The 25743-nt window shown below is 38.8% G+C and overlaps 2 protein-coding genes across 2 annotated transcripts; one reads left to right on the forward strand and one right to left on the reverse strand.

Moving 5' to 3' along the window:
- Nucleotides 1–449: 449 nt before the first annotated feature.
- On the forward strand, nucleotides 450–8287 carry LOC143626225 (amino acid transporter AVT6C-like). Its single transcript, XM_077096375.1, has 6 exons — nucleotides 450–916; nucleotides 5329–5545; nucleotides 6019–6171; nucleotides 6683–6886; nucleotides 7287–7752; nucleotides 8046–8287. Exons 1-6 carry the CDS (start codon nucleotides 770–772, stop codon nucleotides 8161–8163), a joined length of 1305 nt encoding a protein of 434 aa, XP_076952490.1. The 5' UTR covers nucleotides 450–769; the 3' UTR covers nucleotides 8164–8287.
- A 2589-nt stretch (nucleotides 8288–10876) lies between these two features.
- LOC143627569 (carbamoyl phosphate synthase arginine-specific large chain, chloroplastic-like) lies at nucleotides 10877–15629 on the reverse strand. The gene is made up of 4 exons (XM_077097359.1): nucleotides 14282–15629; nucleotides 13163–13855; nucleotides 11152–12655; nucleotides 10877–11072 (listed from the first exon to the last, which is right to left on the reverse strand). Exons 1-4 carry the CDS (start codon nucleotides 15578–15580, stop codon nucleotides 11038–11040), a joined length of 3531 nt encoding a protein of 1176 aa, XP_076953474.1. The 5' UTR covers nucleotides 15581–15629; the 3' UTR covers nucleotides 10877–11037.
- Nucleotides 15630–25743: the final 10114 nt, after the last annotated feature.

Consider the following 25743-nt stretch of genomic DNA (forward strand, 5'->3'; position numbering starts at 1 on the left):
ACATGGTATATGCACACCAAAATTGAGTTTGTCTTGAATACCAAATAAATCCAAGTAAAAAAGAAAAAGAGAAAGAGGACAATGTGTTCCAGGTTGGACGTCCGGATTCATCCCAAGTTAAATTGCTCTTAGTCAAATAATTAAGTATTAAAATGTTGTTAGTCTTTATCATCTTACCTCATTAACGTCTAGATACATTTAATTGTATCTCTAATTACACATGCCACCCTCTTTTTTTCTTTATTTTAGCCTTCAAAAATCTATTCACAAAATAAAAATAAAAAATAAATGTCTATTTTAAACATCGTTTAGTAAAATGCGAATGGATACTTCAGATAATTGAGTCCGGTATCATCTAATAACATTGTCTCTCTCATTTCACATTTTTTTTTTATTACTTTTTATTTCACATGTTTAAATGATAATTTTGCACTTAATTTAAACCAACTTTTTGGCTTAATAAATACACTCCCTACCATTTTTATGCTTACTACAACAATCACACACAAGTACACTGTACACAAAACACTTGCACTCAGTCTTAATCATCTGACCACAAAACCGTCCACATACATTTAACCGTACACCACTCGCCACATCCACCCCTACCTACATTCCAGTTATACATGTCCACATAATTTTCCAATTCTACCCTCCACATAACCACCTCACCATACCCATTTCCGTCATTTCACCCACCCCAATCAAATTATAAAACCAACACCCAATAACAAACTCAACACGTCTAATAATAACAACAAATACAGTGATGACGTCAGCAAACTCCGATACCATAACTCCATTATTACCGGAACACGATACTCCGGAGAAGCAGCCGTCGGTGTCTGGAGCCGTGTTCAATGTTTCCACAAGTATTATCGGTCCCGGAATCATGTCGATTCCGGCGATTCTTAAGGTGCTCGGAGTTGTTCCAGCGTTCGTGTTGATTGTGTTGATTGCGGTTCTGGTGGATGTTTCGGTGGAGTTCTTGTCGAAGCACGAGATGAATCTGACCTGATCCATGACGATGTTTCCACGGATTTCGAGATGAACGAACCACGCCTTGATCTTCTTCTCCGGCTGGTTTGGATCTGCAATGACTTTTTGGGGGTGTGGAGGTGACCGCTAAGAAATCTCCAGGATCTCTTGTTCACAGACACAAAAATATGGTGGTGGCTCTTATTGAGAATGACCAACCCCTAATAAGGAGGTGGAGACCTCCTTATATAGGGAGCCTCATGGCCACCATCATGGTACCCTAATGGGCCTAGCCCAGTTAGGGTTACCTCCACAAAACCCCCTCAGCCCAATAACATTGTATTAGTCCATATAATAAAATAAGCCAAACATAATAAATTTAGGGTCGTAAAACCGGGTTTAGTACCATACCCATACAAGCCCCCCCCCCAAGTCCAGCGTTGCTCCTGGGCGCGCAAGCGTTTAGGTGGAACGCTGGACTTTATGAGGTGTGTTAGGGCGTGAGGCGGTTTTTTCCCTTTTCTTCGGCCTTATCTTTATTGTCTTTGAGTTTTGGGAGGTTTTCTTCATGATGGTAACGTGTTGTGGTTTTTATGATAATGATGGTGCACTAGCATGAATAAGATATAGCACGCCGAATAATAAAAGCCTGCGCGCGAGGCGACTTATGAGCTATAAGAATAATAAAAGCTTGCGCGCGAGGCGTCTTACGAGCTATAAGAATAATAAAAGCTTGCGCGCGCGGCGTCTTACGAGCTATAAGAATAATAAAGGCTTGCGCGCGCGGCGTCTTACGAGCTATAAGAATAATAAAGGCTTGCGCGCGAGGCGTCTTACGAGCTATGAGAATAATAAAGCTTGCGCGCGAGGCGACTTATGAGCTATGAGAATAATAAAAGCTTGCGCGCGAGACGTCTTACGAGCTATAAGAATAATAAAAGCTTGCGCGCGCGGCGTCTTACGAGCTATGAGAATAATAAAAGCTTGTGCGCGAGGCGTCTTACGAGCTATAAGAATAATAAAAGCTTGCGCGCGCGGCGTCTTACGAGCTATGAGAATAACAAAGCTTGCGCGCGAGGCGACTTATGAGCTATAAGAATAATAAAAGCTTGCGCGCGTGGCGTCTTACGAGCTATGAGAATAACAAGAGCTTGCGCGCGCGGCGTCTTACGAGCTATGAGAATAACAAGAGCTTGCGCGCGCGGCGTCTTACGAGCTATGAGAATAACAAGAGCTTGCGCGCGCGGCGACTTACGAGCTATAAGAATAATAAGAGCTTGCGCGCGAGGCGTCTTACGAGCTATAAGAATAATAAAAGCTTGCGCGCGCGGCGTCTTACGAGCTATAAGAATAATAAAAGCTTGCGCGCGAGGCGACTTACGAGCTATAAGAATAATAAAAGCTTGCGCCCGCGGCGTCTTACGAGCTATAAGAATAATAAAACCTTGCGCGCGCGGCGTCTTACGAGCTATGAGAATAATAAAAGCTTGCGCGCGAGGCGTCTTACGAGCTATAAGAATAATAAAGGCTTGCGCGCGCGGCGTCTTACGAGCTATAAGAATAATAAAAGCTTGCGCGCGAGGCGTCTTACGAGCTATAAGAATAATAAAAGCTTGCGCGCGCGGTGTCTTATGAGCTATAAGAATAATAAAAGCTTGCGCGCGAGGCGACTTACGAGCTATAAGAATAATAAAAGCTTGCGCGCGCGGCGTCTTACGAGCTATAAGAATAATAAAACCTTGCGCGTGCGGCGTCTTACGAGCTATGAGAATAATAAAAGCTTGCGCGCGCGGCGTCTTACGAGCTATAAGATGATGATAATGACTGGCCCACAAGGGCCTCCTCCGCGCAGGATGGATATCCCGGCCTGTTTTCAAAATAATAATGGAGGCACAAGTGGCCAGATAATAATAATGATGTCATAGGTGTTTGTGCGGCTCGTAGCCGAACCTGCAAAAACATGTCAACTAAAAGTAGATGTATTGCATGGTTCCCATCCTCGGGCAAATTATGAGGTGTGCCCAACCTTTAAGCTTGGCGCGTGGCCTATGGTTTTATGAGGATTCCCAACATTTAAGTTTGGCGCGTAGCCATATGGGATATTATGAGGATTCCCAACCTTTAAGTATGGCGCGTAGCCATATGGGATATTATGAGGATTCCCAACCTTTAAGTATGGCGCGTAGCCATATAGGATATTATGAGGATTCCCAACCTTTAAGTATGGCGCGTAGCCATATGGGATATTATGAGGATTCCCAACCTTTAAGTATGGCTTGTAACCATATGGGATATTATGAGGATTCCCAACCTTTAAGTATGGCGCGTAGCCATATGGGATATTATGAGGATTCCCAACCTTTAAGTATGGCGCGTAGCCATATGGGATATTATGAGGATTCCCAACCTTTAAGTATGGCGCGTAGCCATATGAGTACAATCATGGTTGTTCTTATCCTGATTTGGATTAGACTGTTCATTTGTTATGTCGCTTATGCGCGGCCTGCGCAATGTATCCTTTATTCTCACGCGCAGATGTGGTGCGTGAGCGTGCATGATGCGTGAGCATCTAATATGCATGAGCGTACGTGAAGCCCAATAACATATGTGATGCGTGAGCATATGAGATGCGTGAGCATGTGATATGCGTGAGCATACGTGATGCGTGAGCATATGTGGTATGCGTGAGCATACGTGATACGCGTGAGCATGCGTGATGCGTGAGCATGTGATATGCGTGAGCTGTGGCGTAGAGTAATCGCCGGGAGCGCGCGTGCGATCCGCTGTGGCGTAGAGTAATCGCCGGGAGCGCGCGTGCGATCCGCTGTGGCGTAGAGTAATCGCCGGGAGCGCGCGTGCGATCCGCTGTGGCGTAGAGTAATCGCCGTGAGCGCGCGTGCGATCCGCTGTGGCGTAGAGTAATCGCCGGGAGCGCGCGTGCGATCCGCTGTGGCGTAGAGTAATCGCCGGGAGCGCGCGTGCGATCCGCTGTGGCGTAGAGTAATCGCCGGGAGCGCGCATGCGACCCGCTATGGCGTAGAGTGATCGCCGGGGGCGCGCATGCGACCTGCTGTGGCGTAGAGTGATCGCCGGGAGCGCGCATGCGGCCCGCTGTGGCGTGTAGTGATCGCCGGGAGCGCCCATGCGGCCCGCTGTGACGTAGAGTGATCGCCGGGAGCGCCCATGCGGCCCGCTGTGACGTAGAGTGATCGCCGGGAGCGCGCATGCGACCCGCTGTGGCGTAGAGTGATCGCCGGGGGCGCGCATGCGACCCGCTGTGGCGTAGAGTGATGGCCGGGAGCGCGCATGCGGCCCGCTGTGGCGTGTAGTGATCGCCGGGGGCGCGCATGCCGCCCGCTGTGGCGTAGAGTGATCGCCGGGGGCGCGCATGCGACCCGCTGTGGCGTAGAGTGATCGCCGGGGGCGCGCATGCGACCCGCTGTGGCGTAGAGTGATCGCCGGGGGCGCGCATGCGACCCGCTGTGGCGTAGAGTGATCGCCGGGAGCGCGCATGCGGCCCGCTGTGGCGTGTAGTGATCGCCGGGAGCGCGCATGCGGCCCGCTGTGGCGTGTAGTGATCGCCGGGAGCGCGCATGCGGAATCCGAAGTTGATCCACATGGAGCGATTTTGATCCGCGGTGGCGCGCACGATCTAGAGATTTTGAATATCCACATCAGGTAGGTTTTATGTAAAACCAACATATCTAATAGGATTTATAGAACTACGAATATGAAGTGTGACTGTTGCTCAAACGAACCCAGATCTGAAAAGATCATAACTAGATTTGGTATATTTCACTTAGAAAAAACACAGATCTAAGGGTTTTCCCCAAAAGTTCGGTGGTATTTCTTCCTGTGTATTTCCAGATCTGGAAGTATTTTTAGATCTACGGATTTTTGTATTTCCATAGAACATATCTAAAAGAAGAAACCGTAGACCCGAGATATTGATGAACAGATCGGAGGGCCGAGACTAGAAGCGAAGCGTGGTTCATTGGCGTCCCACGGATGGCGCCAATGTCGAAGCACGAGATGAATCTGACCTGATCCATGACGATGTTTCCACGGATTTCGAGATGAACGAACCACGCTTTGATCTTCTTCTCCGGCTGGTTTGGATCTGCAATGACTTTTTGGGGGTGTGGAGGTGACCGCTAAGAAATCTCCAGGATCTCCTGTTCACAGACACAAAAATATGGTGGTGGCTCTTATTGAGAATGACCAACCCCTAATAAGGAGATGGAGACCTCCTTATATAGGAAGCCTCATGGCCACCATCATGGTACCCTAATGGGCCTAGCCCAGTTAGGGTTACCTCCCGGAATCATGTCGATTCCGGCGACTCTTAAGGTGCTCGGAGTTGTTCCGGCGTTCGTGTTGATTGTGTTGATTGCGGTTCTGGTGGATGTTTCGGTGGAGTTCTTGTTGAGGTTTACGTACGCCGGTGGATCGACGACTTATGCTGGTGTGATGAAGGAGTCGTTTGGACGGGTAGGATCGGTTGCGGTTCAGGTTTCGGTTATGATCACCAACCTCGGGTGTTTGATTATTTATCTTATTATAATCGGTACGTAATTATAACCGAATTAATAAAAAAAAAGCTAGAGACGAGCCTTATTGAGCCCGAGCCTCAAATAAAGCTAATCAGGCCCGAGCTCGAGTCTTGTATGAGAAGCTAGTTTAGGAAAGTTTTTTACTCTTTTGGAATTTTAAATATTAATAGTACACCGCGAAGCCGAGCTTTGGCTTGTTAAGGTACATCACACTGAGCTTAGGCTCATATAAATTAATTAATACATAATAAATAAGCTGAGTTTGAGCTTGAAAAAATGACTCACGAGCCAAGCTTGAGCTCTCGGAAGTCAACTTGAGTCTAGTGGAACTCAGGCTTGACTTGTTTGTAAATTGTAACACCTTGATTTTTGTTTAATTTGGAAGATTTTGGTTTGATTGATTACAATTGTGATTATAGATGATAGATCTACAACAATATTCTTTGATTTGGTTCAATTTCATGATTAGTTTGTGTTGTATAATCAGGAGACGTGTTGTCCGGCGATTCATCGGGAGAATTGGTTCATTTAGGCGTGTTGCAGGAATGGTTCGGTATTCATTGGTGGAATACACGCGCCGTGGCTATCTTGTTTATTGTCATCTTCGTTATGCTTCCGTTGGTCTTATTTCGCCGTGTTGGTAAGTGTAACGGTTATGCTATTGCTATACCACCCTCATCTGATTTCATGTCATCAAATAGTTGTCCACAAAACACTTAGACGACCTTTTTGATAAAAAAAGTCAAACTTCAAAAATTATTGGTCAGAATGGTCATTTGAACAATATTCGGATGATTGTTCTGACCATTGAACGGATCTTGTAGGATTCGCAAGAATTTCTTTCAGAAGCATATTATTAATCGATGGTTGAACTTTGAAATTTATTCATCAGATGGTTGTTTAAATATTATGACAGTCAATCTACGAAAACTTTTTGTTAAAACGGCCATCCGACTTCTATCCGGACAGTCATTTAAAGCGGTGTGAGATTAGATGTCAGACGACGTATGCATATGGGACTTTATTATTATATTGTTTATAACATTGTTTATTGCAAATCTATGAGTGTGACATAAACCTAACTTGCTTCTTTTATTGTTACATTTAATTCGTTATCTTAAATCATTGATGGGTTTGATTCGTACAAACAGAATTGCTATCAATGAGCTCATTAGTTGCCGTACTTCTAGCGGTGGTGTTTGTCGGAATATGTACAGCCATGGCGGTAGCCGCAGCGGTCAAAGGTCAGTCAAGGAGTATTAGACTGTTGCCGCAGCTAGATGATCAAGCGGCATTCTTCAACCTCTTTACCGCCATCCCAGTTATTGTTACAGCTTTTACTTTCCATTTTAATGGTAACAATTGATCAACATGACAACATCTTAGGTTAGACCAAAATATGTGATCATACCAATAAAATGACACTACTAGAGTTATTAAACATGTCACGTGATTGGTTTTTTACATGAGCCACTAAAAAGTTTAGAACAATTTTTTATTTTATTATTTTTTTAAATGGACCTACATGATCAGAACCTTTTAGAAACACACTTGAAGTGCTTAAAATTATCTTTCACATTACAAAATAATAATGAAAACGGACATGAGAAATTATGTATTATTAATCAATTATGTAAACCCTACTAATATATATTATTAACATGCTAACATTTAGTATTCACTCATTTTTAAATGATTATTAAAGATTTAACATTCTTATTTTAATAAAACCTGTATTTGTTTTTGTTACTCTAGTTCATGCTATTGGTATTGAGCTTGGAAGACCGGCTGCAATGGCATCCGCATTTCGAATCTCTCTAATACTATGTGCTCTCATTTACTTCTCTATCGGGATATTCGGCTACATTTTATTTGGAGACTCAATTGAATCCGACATTTTAGTAAACTTTGATCAAGCAACCGGATCAACAATTGGATCATTATTAAATGATACCGTTCGATTAAGCTACGCGTTGCACTTGATGCTTGTGTTCCCTTTATTAAACTTCTCTTTGAGAGCAAACATTGATGAACTACTTTTCCCCAATAAGGCTCTTCTTGTTAAAGACACAAAAAGATTCTTGTGCCTCACATTTTTTCTCTTGGCAATAGCTTACCTTATTGCCATAGCCATTCCGAATATATGGTATTTCTTTCAGTTCATGGGATCAACATCTGCGGTTTGCATTGCTTTCATTTTCCCTGGCGCGCTTGCTTTGAGGTAAGTCGTGTGTGTACGTGACTGCATGCGTAAAAACAAACATATCTTGTAAAAACTTAGTTAGCTATTGGTTGGGTTTGGGGAGGTTGGGATGCGGGAAACCTTTCACAGTAATATGCGTGCGTGCATGTATATTACGTTTATTTATTTTTTTACGCGTTAGTGCAAACAAACCCACAAAATTGCTTTTCCAAATGTTTTTTTTTAATTAAAAAGGTTTGATTATTATTGAAGTAATTTAGAGCAAATAATAACCATTGTATATTCTCAAAAGTTTTAATTTTCTTTTGCAGAGATGTTCATGGTATATCTTCAAGAAAGGACAAGATAATTGGAGCAACAATGATAATTCTGGCTGTGATTACAAGCACAATTGCAATCTCCTCCAACATTTACAGTTTGGGAAGCTAGCTAGCTAGCTATGATTCTTTTGTTGTGTTTTATTGTATAATAGTTATTGCTAGTTTGCTTTCTTCATTTTTGTATGGAAGAGAAGTTGGTATTTTTTATGTGATGTATCACAAATTATATATTATTTATGAGGAAACAGTTAAAAGATTATTGGTATAAAATAATATGTTCTTAATTTTTAAGGAAATAATATGTTCCTAGAAGGCATTTTTAACAATTAAGAAGAGGTGAAGGCTTAAGGTTGAGGGGTGTGGGGCTTCGACGGGGGCGCTAGAGCCCCTCCGCTCGCGCCCCCAGGCGCTAACACCACACCACCGGGGCGCTAACGGGGCGCTAATGCGAAAATCCATGCAGGCGTGAGCCTGTTAGCGGGAGAAGAGAGAGAGGAGCTTGTTAAATTTTAGAAAAAGAGCCGTTGGGCTCTTATTAAATTAAAAAAAAAAAATTTCCTATATAATACTCCATTTCACCCATTTTTATACCACAACTTCAAACCTTCACCCAAAATCAATTCATCTTCTCAACTTTTTTTAAAAAAATGGCTGGAAATTGGTACCCAAACCTTGATTCAGATTATATTGACGACGATTTATGGTCGTCACCGCACCAACCGATGTTTTATTCGGAGCCGCAAGAATCATCCGGCTTTCAACCATCCAACACACAACCGTCTCCTAACTTTGTTGTTCCGGAGACACAAGAATCACACGGTGAAGCTACGGGACCAAAAAGACGCGTCCACCGGAAAAAACAATTTGCAACGGACGGGTCGGGACCGGCTTCGACTCCGAGGACGAAACGGAAAGCCACTCCGTGGTCATCGGATGAGAAGGAAGCCTTGTGTCGGGCTTGGATAGTCATTTCTGAGGATCGGCGTTGCGGTAATTGTTTTAACGTTTTTAAAAATGATTTTTAATAAAAAAGTTAAATATAAAAGTTAAATGGAAATCTAATTTATTTATTCATTTTGCAGCCGACTACCAAAAGAGCAAGATTTTTTGGACAAAGGTTAAGGAGACGTTCTACATGCTCGTTGGGAGTACAGAGCGGAACGCCGATATGATTTCGGGTCGGTGGTCCGAAATCAGAAAATTTGTCGGCTTGTTTACTAATCTTTTCAACAGGAACAGCGGTCGTATGAGACCAAGTGGCGGAGGAGGAAACGTCTTCACCGCCGAGGAGGCGGCCATTGGGAAGGGACGCCAAGGGGAAAAAACCGGCTGAGGGGGAAGCCGTAAACATCGCCAATCTTGTTGAATCCCTCAATAAATTCAACAAAACCATGGAGGTGGTCTCTAATGACAAAAAGGAAAAAAGTCGAATGAGAGATTTGGACTTTCTTACTAGAGACTTCGGTAACCTAAATCTGGTCGATCAAATGCTAATGGAAAAGCAAAAGGAACGTATCCGAAAGAGGTTGATCGAAGAAGACCAAGCCGAAGAATAAGAATAATGTTTTTTTTAGTACTTTAATTTTTATTTTATTTTTAGATATTAATGTGTTTTTTTAAATAATTTATGAGTTTTTTTAATAATACGTTGTTTGAATATATTTATAAAAAAATAAAAAAAAAATTTGCTGGAGCTCCTGCTGGAGCCCAACGGGGGCTCCAACACCCCCCTTATCCAGTTTCTCTCTCTGCCACACGTCATAATATTATTGGTTGGAGCCCCCATTAAAGCCCCCATTAAATCCCCCACACCTCTCAGCCTAATAGAAACAAACTCTACACTCTTTCTAAAGTACAAAATGAGTAGTTAAGGACCCCATACTGACAAAATGATTCATAATAATAAAGGTGATAGGTTCAAACATAAAGTAAACAATCATAACCTTTGGTTTGACATGCTCATTTGGTGGATGGTACATGAGTTCAAGATTAGAAACTCTGTAAATGATTTGATCGTGAGCTGGTCGATATTGGCTTTATAAAATCTTGAATCAAACCGAGCTTTAGTGAGTTTGAGTTTAAGTTGGAGCTATTTAAATAAACGAGTTCCGACCCATGCTTCATATACCAAGTTTGACTAGCCTCGCAATCCCAATATGTATATAGATTTAAGAATTCGTATTTTATATAATAAATTAACTAATAAATAAAAATACGAATATGATTATAAGCTAAATTACGACTAGATTGATTTGCTCCGCTTTATAGACATGATTGAGGACAACAGTTCATGGAGACGTAAGATAAATGATATAAACTTTTAGAGGAGTGTTTAGATCTTTGTATTAGACTTGTTTTTATGACTAGCTTTTCCTACACTCTTTAATATTCTTTTGTGTTAGTTTTGCCTTGGCGTATAGATCGATAGGGAAGTTTATAAGTACTTTCAAGTGAGTTTTTGATACTTTTATAAAAATCCTTGTTTTGCTATGTTGCCTGTTACTGCTATATGTTTCACACCATCACTAGCCCACTCTCCACAAGACGTTGAATAATCTCAGTTAATCCCGATTTAATCGCTAGTCCACACTCCACTGACCGACTAGCGATTACTACAACACTAATCACACCCAATATATTTTTGCACATTCAGACATTTTAACCTTTTGAGTGAACCTGAACCCTTCAAACCTAACAGTAAACATTTTGTATATTGCAATATTTTTTATCTTTGCCAAAAATGCCACCATATTTTCAGCCTAACAACCTACCAAACATTATCAATCACTTATCATATATTCATATCAGTGACATAATTTCCAAAACCAATATTAAAATATTCAAACAGGCTATATAAAAAAATTAGTTCTTACAAATACCACCTTATTATGTGTCATCTGTTAATTAAACAAGCATCACAAAGGTGAAAAACAAAACACTCATGTTCATCATAACACATAAAAAAAACTACTGCAAAACAAACCTACAACTCCCTTGCAACCGCCGCAGCCGTCTTACCTGCAAAAAAAAAAAAAAAAAAAAAGTGACTTTGTACTTAATTATAATAAAACAAAACATAATAAAAATATTGTTTTACCAATTTCTTGCTCCACAAAGTAATCTTGAATAGCAACCATTTTAAACTTGGAATTTTTCAAGCTTCTTATAGCTTCACAAGTAGCCAAAGCACCCGAGACCGTTGTAATAACAGGAATCTTGTAAGCGAGTGCCATTCGCCTCAACTGACGCCCATCAATCTGGTCCAGATCATCGTTAGAACTCGTAATCACCATTAAATTAATTAACCCGTTTGCAACCATATCACCCGCATGCGGTCGACCTTCATGCAACTTCAAAACCCGCTCAACTGGAACCCCATCCATTTCCAAAACATGAGCAGTCCCAGAAGTTGCAACTATCGTAAACCCAAGCTCCAAAAACGCGGGTGCAAGTTTCCCTAGATGTGGTTTTGTCATATCGTTTAGACTAAGGAAAACAGACCCCGAAACAGGTAGTTTTTGGCCCGCTGCAATTTGAGACTTTGCGAACGCGATTGAGAACTCGGTATCCACACCCATTACTTCACCCGTGCTCCGCATCTCGGGCCCGAGAAACACGTCACACCCTTGAAACTTCTCGAATGGTAAAACCGCTTCTTTAACAGAAATGTGTTTTGGGATGATTTCGTGTGTTAAACCGAGCTCGTTAAGCGACATTCCCGACATTACAAGTGATGCATATTTGGCTAACGGGCGTCCTATTGCTTTTGAAACAAATGGCACCGTACGCGAGGCCCGCGGGTTTGCTTCAAGCAAGAAAACTTCTCCCGATCCCGTAATCGCATACTGACAGTTCATAAGCCCGCATACGTTTAACCGTTTAGCTAGTTTTGTGGTCCATGATCGGATAGTTTCAAGGCTAGACTTTGAAACCGTTTTTGTTGGAATCATACACGCGGAATCACCGGAATGAACACCCGCTTGCTCGATATGCTCCATGATTCCACCAATCACCACGTTCCCGTGCAAATCCGCGAGTGAATCAATGTCGATTTCAATAGCATCCGATAGATACCGGTCAACCAAAACGGGTCGCTCCGGGTCAACTTCAACCGCTGTTTCAAGATAAGTTATTAACTTCTCGTCACTGTACACAATCTCCATGGCCCGACCACCCAAAACATAAGACGGTCTGACAACAACCGGATACCCGATTTCAGACGCAATAGCCAACGCATCGGCATCACTTTTAGCAATCCCGCCTTTCGGTTGTTCAATTTGTAACTCTTTTAAAATAGCATTGAACCGTTCTCGGTCCTCCGCTGCATCAATGGAATCAGGTGATGTGCCCCAAATTTGGACCCGACCGCCACTAGCCGATGGTGGTTTGTGTTCATCTAGGTAGCGTTGGATGGGCAGGGCGAGTTTTAGAGGGGTCTGACCACCAAACTGCACGATGATCCCACCAGGCCGTTCGATGTCGATAACGTTAAGCACGTCCTCAACAGTTAAGGGCTCAAAGTAGAGACGGTCACTTGTATCGTAGTCGGTGGATACAGTTTCGGGATTTGAATTCATCATTATAGTTTCATATCCTGCCTCCTACAAAAGTTGAATCAAATTAAAAAAATTAGTAAACTGGTAAAAACTAGTTAAAATTCAGTAAAAAAGTAGTAAAGAATAGCAAAAATTAGTAAGGATCAGTAAATATTAGTAAAAGTTCATAAAAAATTAGTAAAGATTAGCAAAAGTTAGTAAAGATTAGTAAATAATTATAATAAAACTGTCAAAACTTGTTGAAGACTTGAAGTTAGTAACAGAATTAGTAAAGATTAGTAAAACTTGGTAAAAACTTAGTAAAAACTAAAAAATTAACAGCTAAATAAAAAAAGAAAATATTAGTAAAGCTTAAATAAAATAGGAAAGCTAGTAAAACTAAATATAAATTATAAAATCTTAGTACAAAACACGAAGGATTGGTAACAACTGGTAAGAAAATAGTAAAAATTAAAAAAGATTAGTAAAAATAGTACAAGTTGGTAAAAGAATTAGTACAAATTAGTAAAAAACAGCTAGTGACATAGAACAGAGTAAAGAAATAAGACTAACCTGAAGAGCAAATGAAGCATGACAGCAACAATAGTCAAACTCAATCCCTTGACCAATTCGATTGGGCCCACCACCCAAAATCAAAACTTTTTTCGTTTTAGTTGGAGCCGATTCACATTCGTAATCATAAGATGAATACATATAAGGAGTGTTTGCTTCAAACTCAGCAGCACAAGTATCAACCCGTTTGTAAGCCGGAACAACTCCTAAAGTCAACCGTTTGACCCGAACTTCTTTCTCAGTAGACTTTGTAGCAAACGCAATCTGTTTATCACTAAACCCGCGTTTCTTAACCTCGTAAAACTCATCTTTACTCAACCGAGATAAACTTTTCGCCATTATATACTGTTCAACATCTACTAATTCTTTAAGTTGCGTTAAAAACCATTTGTCAATGAAACTTATTTCATGAATCGCATCCACTTTCATGCCTCGTTTCATTGCAGCGTATAGGGCGTGAATACGGTCCGGGTTTGGGACCCGCAAACTGTACTTGATTTTTTCCCAGTCCCAATCAAGCTCTTTGATTAGTGCACAGCCCCAACCCGAGTAACCACATTCAAGTGATCTAACCGCCTTCTGAAAAGATTCTTGAAATGTGCGTCCAACTGCCATGGATTCACCAACCGACATCATTTGTGTTGTCAATACCGGTTGAGATCCTGGGAATTTCTCGAATGCAAATCTCGGTATCTGAAAACAAATTGTAGATTTATGAAATTAATAGCAACATATATAATTAACCAAAAAGACCATTTTTGTCAAAAAAAAATGTAAAAATCTTATAAAATCCCAGGTAAAAAATCTCTCAAATTAAGATAAAAGAATAAGTCAGTAACTTCAATTTATCTTACTCTCATTATATTCCTTGACCCATAAAAAAAATCAGCCACTTGGAAACTGAAATTGTTTATACAAATATTAAAATCTGATGATAAATTTAATAACTCAAATCCAGACATCCCCTAACATAAGATTAAATATTCAAATCAATTAACTAATCCTACAGGTCAATAACTAAATTATCACTTTAGATATCACACATCCAAACACCAACATTTAACATGAAGTCGTGAACAAAGTGAAAAACATAATATAAAGGTTAACAATGGTTCTAACCTTTGTGACAACATAATCAATCGACGGTTCAAAACTAGCCGGTGTCTTCATAGTAATATCATTCGGAATCTGATCCAAAGAATACCCAACCGACAACTTAGCAGCCATTTTAGCAATCGGAAAGCCCGTAGCTTTAGAAGCCAAAGCAGACGACCTCGAAACCCGAGGATTCATCTCGATAACCATAACCTCACCATCTGCAGGATTCACCGCAAATTGCACATTCGACCCACCGCATTCAACCCCAATTTCCCTAATAATCGCAATCGAATAATCACGAAGCCGTTGATACTCCTTATCGGTCAAAGTCTGCGCAGGCGCAACAGTAATCGAATCACCCGTGTGCACACCCATCGGATCGATATTCTCGATTGAACAAATAATAACCACATTATCCGCCAAATCCCTCATAACCTCCAGTTCATATTCTTTCCATCCTAATAAAGACTTCTCAACTAAAACCTGTGATGTCACACTCGCTGCAAGTCCCGACTTACAAATCGCCTCGAATTCCTCTTTATTATACGCAATACCCCCACCCGAACCACCTAATGTAAAAGCAGGCCTAATAATCAATGGAAACTCACCAATTTCATCGGCAATTCGGAAGCATTCTTCGAGGGTGGTACCAATACCAGACGGTGGCGTTTTGAGCCCAATATTCTTCATTGCCTGCTTAAACAACTCTCTATCTTCCGCCTTCTTAATTGCTTCAAGTTTCGCCCCGATTAACTCCACATTGTACTTATCAAGCACCCCTCTTTCAGCCAACGCCACCGCAAGATTAAGCGCGGTTTGCCCGCCCATCGTGGGCAAAATCGCGTCCGGTCTCTCTTGCTCAATCACCTGCTCGACTAATTCCGGTGTCATTGGCTCGATATAAGTCCGGTCCGCCATCTCAGGGTCAGTCATAATAGTAGCAGGGTTCGAATTAATCAGCACAACCTCATACCCATTTTCCCTCAAAGCTTTACACGCCTGAGTACCGGAGTAATCGAACTCGCACGCTTGCCCGATAACAATCGGGCCAGCGCCCAAAATCATAATCTTTTTAATGTCAGTTCGCTTACCCACATGGGGTTTGTGATCTTGAGTCGATTTGGTGGGTGTTTGAGTGGTTTTTGAAGTGCAGGCAATTCGTCGAACACTTGGTGTGCGTGTTTCAGAAGTGGAAAATTGACGGGTTGTTTTGGAGAATAAAGAAAAGGGGTATGATTTGGGTTTGTGGGTGATGAAAGCTGAGGTGTTGGTGGGTGTGATGAGGATGTTGTCACATGGGTTGAAGCAATGAGCCGCCATAGTTGCAGGTTGAAAATGGTTGAAGAGTGAAGAAGATGATGTGAAGGATATAAAAAGATAGCGGCGTATATTAGGTTTATTTGATCACTACTCAACTTTACTTTAGTTTGTCCAAAATATCATGTTCCACTTAGAAGAAGGTATGGCTTGTGGCCCATGTGACACAACCCTCGTAGGGCAAGATGGAGACTAGAGAGTAGCACTTATTTTAACTCGTTGTCGTAAACGGGTTAAGCTGCTCGTGAGCTATTAAATTGTTTGTTAAAAGTTTAAGTTATACCGAGTTGAAACAATGTTGAGTTTATTTAAAAAAAATGATTTATTTAATAAACCAGCTTGTAATTAAGTTATATTTATCGAGTTTGAGAGGGCTGCTAGTTATTTTTATCTTACATTTAATATACCAACTATTTATTATACACTAGCAGGAAACCCGCGCGATGCTGCGGTAACAATAATTCGCAACGCGATGCTCGTTTCTGTTAGTTTATCAATCTATCTCGTGATATTGTATAGTACTTTTGTTAGTTTATACATATTGTATGGAACCCAATTATTATTCTAACATAATAACATTTAGTAATAAACAAAAGATAACATAACATCTTTTAGTAGGATTTACAAAAGTTGAACACAATATAGATATTCTAAACAAAAGAAGCATTGTTGATTTGTTAAATGTTTAGTCATATGAACAAGATTCCATAGTGTGTACCTCAAGTAGATTCCAAATCTTACCCATGGTAACGGATTTGCCACAAGAAGAATCCAAACCAAGACTTTCTTATGCACTCTTGAAAGCAATAGGCCGGCAAACAGAACATATTCACTCACATACATGTTTATTGAGTCCATAAAAGAAAATAAATTAGTGATTAACAATTAGCAAACTTACTTTAAAAGTTAAACCATGTTGTCTGACATCATTAAGAGTCTGACAACCTTAGCATATGCTTCTACATTTTATCAATGGCTGGCTTATCACCTACCGGCATAAGCTCCATGCTAGAAGGACTGGATGAAATATGGGGGCTAGATGTTAAAGAGAATGCTGGTCCTGAATGAGTAGCCCCAAAGCTTGACTCATTTAAATTGGTCTCGGTAATGTTGAAATTCAGTTCATACTGTGAAGAAAATCCCTTTTTCCTTTCGCCGGTCATCCTAACATATATATAAAAAGATAATTAAATTACATGCATAATTGTGTATTAAGATAATTTAGTAAATACCAAATGACAAAATTAACAAGCAACTAACCTCTAAAAGTTTACGAGACTCTCTTTCTGAGCTTATGGAACAGAGACCATGTTACACCCCCTTTTAGGGCCTAGGAGTGCGACCCATAAGTTGGTATCGTGTTTGTAAATAAATCAGAGTTGCGTTAGTTTGCGGAAGACTTATAAAACTTTAAGGATCAAAAGTGTAATATTTATATATATTCAAAAGACGGGATTATAAACACCCGTTTAAGTTATCAAAAGATTATTTGTTTATAATTACAAACCACCATTTAAGATATTAAGTTCACAAAAAGAATCCGAGCCATCGGATATCATAATACTTCGTTATTCCAAGCTCTAACTTTGTTCACCTGCAAAATGTAAGAAAATACGTCAGCAACGAATGCTGGTGAACACGCTGACGCAAAAACATTTCTTTTACTTTATTACCCCTCGAGACTACGCCTGCCTCGGCCCAACGTGGCTTAGGAATAACAAAGTCAAATAACACATTATAAATATGAGTCTCTACTCTAGGTCACCTCAGCAAACACCGCAGCGTTCGACTTAGTTAAGTACCCGTAAATATACACATAAGGTCGTACTCCCTGCAGGAGAGCATCCTACGACCAAGGGTGGTGCGATCATGCCCATACATCGCATAGTACCACCTATGTAAGGATCCAGACATACGTATACCACAGCCTGAGGGCTAGGTTTATACCCTTTATTTATAACGGTTTTAGGAACACATAGTTCCTTATAAACAATTTCAAATAACACGTTTGACTCATTTTTAAATAAGTAAAAGTTTGGGGGCGTATTCACCTTGTCTCTTTAGGGTCGGCTTCACTCACCGTCCAAGGGTCTTTCCCTTTCTTTATCTCGCACCTATAGTACGAGTATAAATATTTGTTAGTCGGATACACGATCCGGCTTAAGACCTTTAGTCTTATATCTCAATCCTCGATTGAACCTTTAGTTCAATTCTTATTTACTTGAAAGCCTTTAGTTTAAAAGTAAGTTATAAACCTTTAGTTTATATAGAAACCCGACGTTTCTTCTTCTCCAAGAAACGTAATCTTTTTCTTTTATTATTTAAGAGTACTCTTTATTCATTAAATAATATTTTCATAACAAAGAATATATATACATATATACTTACACACATATATATGTAATCACAATATTCAATACTCAATCTTTTATTCATTTCTTTGTTATGTTTATATTTCTTTTCTTTTCTTTTATCGAGGTATCGAGTATAACCTCGACTTAAGGCTCAAGCCTTTAATATAATATTGAATTATATTGAATTCGATATTACGCCTAACCTTAGTGGCGTATGGGAACTTTAGGGACTCGAGCAGCACTCCAACGCCGCTTTTCTTTTCTCGACACATAAATCGAGGTACGCCAAATCTTCAACACACGATGGCACGTACTTTGAGAACAAACACCATTCTTGATTGAGTGTGGGTGGAGGGTGGCACGCACTTCGAGGAAACGTTGTACACAAACGAGGGATCGAGGCACGCTTGTCGAGGCAAATTGATTATACGAACTTGGGATTCTTGTGAGATGTTAGAGAGAGAAGAGAGAAAGCAGGTTTTGGTGTGCCAAGAATGAGACCCCGACCTTACTATTTATAGACATCATATGATGTCCCATCGCGTACCGCGCCCGGGTTCCTGGGCACCCCGTCGCGTACCGCGACGTAGCCCAGGTGAGTCACAACGTAGCCTTGCCACGTGGTGACATGTGGCAGGCACCGCTCCACGTGGCGACACGTGGTGGCACTGTTGCCACGTGGTGACACGTGTCGGCAACCGATGCCATCGTGTGCCACGTGGCACACGTGTCACACATTGTCAGACACCCCATCGCATACCGCGATGGGTGTTTCTTCTGACCTGTCGCGTACCGCGATGGGTCAGGAAAATCAGAATTTACATTTTAAACCCTCCACTTTGGAATTTGACAATTTTAGTCCCTATACTTTGGAAAGTTGATACTTTGAACTCGAAATTTTCACGTTGTTACAGACCATTGCCATTTAATAAACCTGAAATATAAAAGTTTGACAAGCATATTTAGTTAATTGATTTCATGCATTGGAGACAAACTTGTGAAATGTGCTGGTCGGGTCAGCATGGGTGCGGTTCCGATCGGGCCATATCATGATTGTTCACAGACAAAGAATGGTGCCTATTCGGTTAAAACATCTGACTTAGATACGGTTCCCAGGCTGGGATTTCAACCAAAAAGTTGGACATTAGTTACTTGGTAGGTTTTGTCTCAAACCAAACCAAAAATCGAAATATCTTTTTATGACTTTTTAAAAAACCATTCGGTTTGGTTTCGATTTCCGTTTTTTGGTTTTGTTTTGGTTTTTTCAGTTTTTATTTGTGGTTTGATTTCGGATTTTTCAAATTTTGGTTTCGATTCCGTTTCATTTAGGTGTTTGCAATCTTTCGTTTCGTACGGTTTCAAAATTTTCGTCTTTTGATTTCGCTTTGTTTATTGGTTTGGCTTCAGTATTTCGGGTGTTGGTTTCGGTCCGGTTTTATTTATTTATTTCATTTTTAATTTCATGCTTGTTGCTTTTGGTTTCGCTTTGGTTTGGTTTCAATTTTTTGGTCGTCCTGTTTCTTTCTGTTCGATTTCTTTGGTTATTGGTTTCGTTTCAGATTTTTGTGTTTTGCGATTTTTGTTTCATTTCACTTTATTCGGTTTTTTGTGTTTGTTCGGTTTTGGTTTTTTTAGTTCGGTGTCAGTTTGGGTTGGCTTTTTTAGTTTAGTTTTGTTTTGGTTCAGTTTCAGTTTATTTGGTTTTTGCTTTCGTTTAGGTTTGGTTTCAGTTTTGGTTTCAAATTCGTTTCGTATCACTTTCATTTGGAATCAGTGATGTGTTAGTTCCAATTGGTTCGGTAAAAAAGGATTCATTAACGCCATTTTCAGAACGAGCTTCATCGATCAATAAGGTGTGTTTCTTTTTATTTGTTGCTTGATTTACTTACCTTTTATGACCCATTAAGTAACCTGACTCGGCCTATTCTGACTCGCAAAGTAGCGTGCCTCGGACCATTCTGACCAGCTCTTCCTTGTCGAGAATTTTTTATGTTGTCCAGTTTGACCCGTTCTTGAGTTGACATACACAAAATAACCTGAAAAGCATAAAACCTGCCCGTTAACGATGACACAGGTTGTTATTGTGAGGTCTAGGTACATGTGCTAAGTACTTGCTGCAAGTAATCCTCAACACTCGTATCCTTAGCCACAAAAACATACTCAAGTTGTTTACAAATAGAGTTAACAGAATACATTTCTGAAAACAACAAAAAAACATTGAAAAACTAAATAACATAGAAAATTTAACAGAATAACTAAAGTCAAATTCTAAAAAATAATATTTGCATTAAAAAGACCCAACTCGTCGCCCTAGTGAAACAGACTACACATATAATGGTACACTACACATAATCAATAAAATTATATTTGTATGGCACACATCAAACTATTGACCAATACCTTCAACTCAAATGATGTTAGCAGATTCCCTCATATGATTTTCCAGTTGCTCAACATTTATTCCTCACTTGGCAGGCGCTACTTATCAGACACTTGAGTTAATAACAACAAACATCTGAACTTCACTACACTAATTATAAAAACGATAGTATCCATCATCCTAGATCAAAGTATAAATAACATCCTTACATCTATAGCCTTTTTGTAATACATTTTAGTTGTTTCCTTGTGTGTTGTATGAAAAGAACGAAGTGGAACTAAATATGAACAAAAAATTCAGGGATGTTGAGAATTAATCGTCAAAATTAACAATTGAAAAAAAAGTACATGTATAAGAAACCATCCATACCTTATCCGCCACGTCATTGGAGATAATCATCACTTCCATACTCATTAAAGCATCTCCAACTAAACATAGTTACCAAATAACACCATACGCTTATGTTTGTGAATATGGCTTCACTGTAAACTATAATAAAGATGGTAACTGCATAGCATAGTTGGAGGGAACAGTTTTCCCTTTATCAGCCAATTTTAAAAATTATAATTAATTCGAATTAAATGACATTATTATTATTATTATTATGACTTGTACATTGATGCATTAGTGACTTGTACATCATAATTAATATATCGATATTAAACAAAGTTTACATCAAAACGTCAACAAAAATAAGCACATCGTAACAGTAAGTTCGTTTTTTTTTAAATCACAATATATTTAATGATATAAAAGTAAACAAAAATAACAATAAACTTGTCAAATATATAAGAAAAGATGAGGGGCAAAAGTTGTACATATTACATATATTTACATATAGTGGACTAAAGTTAAAGGACTATTACTGTAACTTTGTTTTTATCCGTGTAGACATGTAGTTGATTGTGCCAAAAGACCATTAACAACCTTTAATATGCATCAAGTGTTGGAATTTGTGTAATATAATTTGTACCTCTTAAAATTTAAGAGGTCCGTGACTTCTCTATTATATATAGTAGAGATAATAACATTAATAAATATATGTGTTAATGAATTAAAAATAATTATAAACATGTATAAATTAATTAAAAAATAGCAAATGAGTTATGTTTAAGTTGTTTTTTAGTTATAGAAATTACTTACGAACTGAGCTAGAGCTTTAGAGGTTGGGCTCGACTCTGCTTATTTATACACCTTTAAACTTCCGAGGTTAAAGCATTGCCCTTTTATTTTTGCTGGTCTAATCAATTATTTAAATGCGTTTTTATTTTTCTCTTAATTTTCAATTTAATCTTTAGTGCTTTATCCACATATGCACGGATACACCACGTCCTTTAATGATTTTTATATAATATTTAATTTCTATTTTAAGTCATTTAAAGTATAGTATAGTAATTATATAAAATAATAAAATATGTAATATTTATATATTAAAAATATTATTTTCATAACAAACTTCAATTTTTATAAGTTATCTTAACAAAGTTTATTTATAATTTTTAAACTAATTTGATTTGGTTAAAAAATCATTTGATTATAAAGAATAAAAAGTATGGATGAAATCGGTGTCGTATCGGTACCGAACAAAAAAACACTGATAACGAAAACAAGTTAAACCATATAACGAATACCGCCTGATCAGTGTCGGTATCATTGAAAATACCGAAACTGAAAACATGAAAAACGAGTATATGTATCGAAATTGTTCAGTCGGTACCGTTATTTGGTAAAAAAAATGTTCTCCCTATTAAAAGTGCGGAGGTGGTCTTAGCTAAACGGGTTTTATAATCTAGTCAGATAACTCGTCTCATATTTCGGGTTATTAGCGTCGGTATCAGGTTTACCTGTTATTATTAAAGATCACACCTTAAGACTTTCATATGCATTTTTTAATGTGGGTGTGCATGGTTTACTTTCTGTTTGAAAACCGCTTGGATTTTTTTCGGCTTCAAAATTGCTAGTTTGGTTTTAGATCTTCGGTAATCGGTATTACTATTTGACCCTGAAAACTTGAGAACAAAAAAGGCCCAAATAATGAATTTTGGCCCAAAAACTTTGGACCTAAAATTATTTTGTTAAACTTTAGAGTTAAAATTATTTTATTAGTTGATGATTAATTGAGTATTACACACTTGAATATAAAGTTTTGTGTTACATCATTTAGTATTATCTATATGAATTAAAATTGACATTTTTCAATATTTCATTTGCTTTGATTCCAATTAATTCGCTTCGGTTTTTTCAGTACAGGCTATGCCCTTTAATACATTTATTTGATAAACGAAACAGGCTACCAGCCTACCAAGAGCAACAAGCATGAGCAAGTGATGCAATTACAGATCAAGTTCTAATCTAACTCGAACCTGCAACGAACTGTGACTAAATGTGTTTTGTTTGAGTTGGTTGGAAGGTTTTATTTTCTTTGGAGAAGACCATGACGTTATCTTTTATTTTGTTGGTTTATGTTTTATTATTTTATGTTTATTTTGTTTTCATGTTTACCTCTTTTGAGTTTAGTATAAGGAGGGGGATGCCTAAGACAGGGCTAGTGACTGGAGTGAAGTCGTAATAAGGTAGCCGTATTAGAAGGTGCGGCTGGATCACCTCATTTTCAGGGAGGGCTAATGTATGTTGGGTATTTTGGCTTGACATTGCTTCACATCAAAAAGGAGCTACGTCTGAGTTAAACTTGGAGACGTAAGTCTTCTTGTATTTTTTTTAGTTTTGATTATTGTAAAAATCACCTTTGAGGTTTCTGAGAACCCTTTAGTTGGTAAAGTTTTTGATTTTTAATCGAGTTATTAACTAATTTGATAATTTTTGTTCTTGCGTCACTTAATTTTAATGATTCTGCATCCACATAATTACTTAAATGACTCAAGAACATAACGAGTTATTCATTGACTTTGAACCGAATAGTTCCAGCGGATTGTCTCGAAATCTCTAAAGAGGAATACTATGTTCTTTGATCAAAGCAGTATACCCAAACCTAACCAAATCTCTCTCTCTCTATATATAAACTAAACAAACTAGAAAATAATTAAAACAAGAATTTGAAATAATAATAATAATAGACAGGCACAACGACTGTCAAGTGGCAACCGACGATATGGTTTTCTCGGAGAACGTTCAAGCCAAACTCTGAAGCCAGCATAAGCCCTGTTACGAAAACGTAGTAAGGCTAGAGTGGGGCAACGAGGCTCTCCAAATTAATGGATCCGACGGAATTTCTTAAAAAACCGTTGTAACCGATAGAATTTTAGTGGGTCCGACGTAATTCTACATCTTCTGCCTCTCAAATCCTAAACCTCCATAACCAACCTCCATCTCAATCTTTATTATTTATCCACAAAATAAGGCAAATCAATGGTGCAAATCACTTAGTTTTTCGAGGAGAACACAACCATAGTGTTTAACCTCACTTTAGAACTCAAAATCAAAAACCCCTGAATTGTAAAATCTAGGGTTCGCCGGACAAAATTAAACAATCGGATCAAACGGAAGCATTATTATTACGTCGGTTTGTTTCATTAATCCTTCGGACAAAACCGTAATCTGTCGGATCCGACAAAATAGTATGCTTTATGGCGCGTCCTGATAGGGTCATTAATCCGTCGGATCAGGGGCGGTTTCCGTCGGATCCGACGGAAATTTTAGGCTAGTTTTGAAAGTTTGGTTGGTCTTAGGATATTTCTGGAAAAGTAATTTGGTGCTATAATTCGGAAATTTCCCTTTATTTTTTGGTATATAAATGGGCACAATCAGAACATACAAACAGAAAAGACATCGAAGCATAAAATTTTTGCATCCAACATAAATATATCCATATAAGAGTTCATATATGAATAAAAACTATAGAGCTTTAATACCATATTACCAGCAATATCTAAGGTAGTTCAGTTAATTAACATATCCGAAATAGCTACTTTACTCATGATCTACACAAAGGTGATTTATAGAGTGATAAGCTTCACACCAGGAAGCTTCTTTGTAACATTCTTTTCAGCTGGCACTCAGTAGAAGATCTTGCAGCTTCCTCCTTCAACAAGTGCTTTTCAATTCAGTTTGCATCCGGTTCTTGAGCGAATAGATCAATCACAATGCTTTTCAGTGCATTGTCCACATGGTCTATCACTTACTCAACAAGTTCAAGATCACTAATTTGACAATAATAACCCAAAATTTTGAAACGCTTGAGGTTTCCAAGGCGATGATCATTAGCAACATGTCTTGCTTTCGTTCTCCTTTTTTCCGGTGAACACCAAAGTTGCTGCAAATGCCCATGGAATATTTATCCAAGTTTTAACATTATTACAATATACGTGGCCGGTTAAAGTAAATTATTAATTAACTGGATAGATATACCTTAATCATAAAAGTCTCTAACTTTGTACATGCTTTAGAAATGATAAGCGGATAACAAACTCTAGTAGGCAATCGTCTTCCCATGCTCCGATTTCCAGGTTCAGGGACGAAACACAAGAAAAAATCTGGTTGAAAACATTCCTATCCAACCCTTGACAAATGTTTACTTCTCTCAAGTTTCCGAGATTAGTGAGACGTAAATTAATCTATTGATATACCCATGTATGCGAATGATACAAGGTCAAAGTCAGATAAATAAAGGGACTGAAGATGCCGACATGCTTTTCTTTCAAAGTGCTTTAAGTTATGGTCGCGTCCACCAATACGAATATGATTCAAGAAGTATCTCGCGTGATGGATAGTTATCAACTCAGGATGTGGAGGTGCTGTTAATAATTCTTCAAGAACTGCATTTATCGGCATACAAATTTCAGTAGTGCGGACCTAGATCTTTAGATTGTAAAAATTTTGTGATAATCGATATCGGATCTTCACACTCACCTTATAGATTTATTTAATTAATCAAAGGTAACATCGATTGAATTTGATCGCTAGATCAATAATTAAAGAAGTGAGATAGACATATAACCTTTTTTAGAGCCGATTGACAACTTTGGTTCCTCATTTTGGATTATTAGATTATCAAGAAATTGATGAGAGCAGCAAAAGCTGATGAAGACCTTTAATCTCTGGTCTTTAAGTGGTGCTTTTGACTTTTTAACCAAAATTTTGGATATATGGAGAAAATGTATTCTAGATATTTTTAAGGCCTCTTCAATTGAAATCGGGCCTTGGTTGGATTCATCAACATCGATGTATAATTACCAGGATACACAGATTCATCTACTGCTTTGAAATAAGAAAAGCATATTATATAAGTTTCCTTAATTTACAGCCACTTAGCCAAGTATGTAGTTGTTTATTAGTAGTAGTTAAAACTCTAATGACAACAAAAAATAATTTTCCTTCAGAAAACTTGACTCGGGCTAGGGTCACTTTACAACTCAAAAATAACCTCTGGCAAACGATGTTTCAATGGCTAAAGCCGGCAATTTAACATGCAAGCA

Source organism: Bidens hawaiensis, unplaced genomic scaffold (assembly GCF_021521415.1).
Source record: "Bidens hawaiensis isolate Kalapana, Puna unplaced genomic scaffold, B.hawaiensis_p1.1 tig00000458_1, whole genome shotgun sequence".
NCBI lineage: Eukaryota > Viridiplantae > Streptophyta > Magnoliopsida > Asterales > Asteraceae > Bidens > Bidens hawaiensis.

Bases quoted from the DNA above. Each gene is read 5' to 3' on its own strand.
- LOC143626225 (XM_077096375.1), top strand. From the start codon at position 770: ATGACGTCAGCAAACTCCGATACCATAACTCCATTATTACCGGAACAC. The intron at 6,172-6,682 runs GTAAGTGTAACG...TCGTACAAACAG, and splicing joins GGTCTTATTTCGCCGTGTTG to AATTGCTATCAATGAGCTCA. The intron at 6,887-7,286 runs GTAACAATTGAT...TTGTTACTCTAG, and splicing joins TTTTACTTTCCATTTTAATG to TTCATGCTATTGGTATTGAG.
- LOC143627569 (XM_077097359.1), bottom strand. From the start codon at position 15,580: ATGGCGGCTCATTGCTTCAACCCATGTGACAACATCCTCATCACACCC. The intron at 12,656-13,162 runs GTTAGTCTTATT...CAACTTTTGTAG, and splicing joins ATGCTTCATTTGCTCTTCAG to GAGGCAGGATATGAAACTAT. The intron at 11,073-11,151 runs GTAAAACAATAT...TTTTTTTTGCAG, and splicing joins CTTTGTGGAGCAAGAAATTG to GTAAGACGGCTGCGGCGGTT.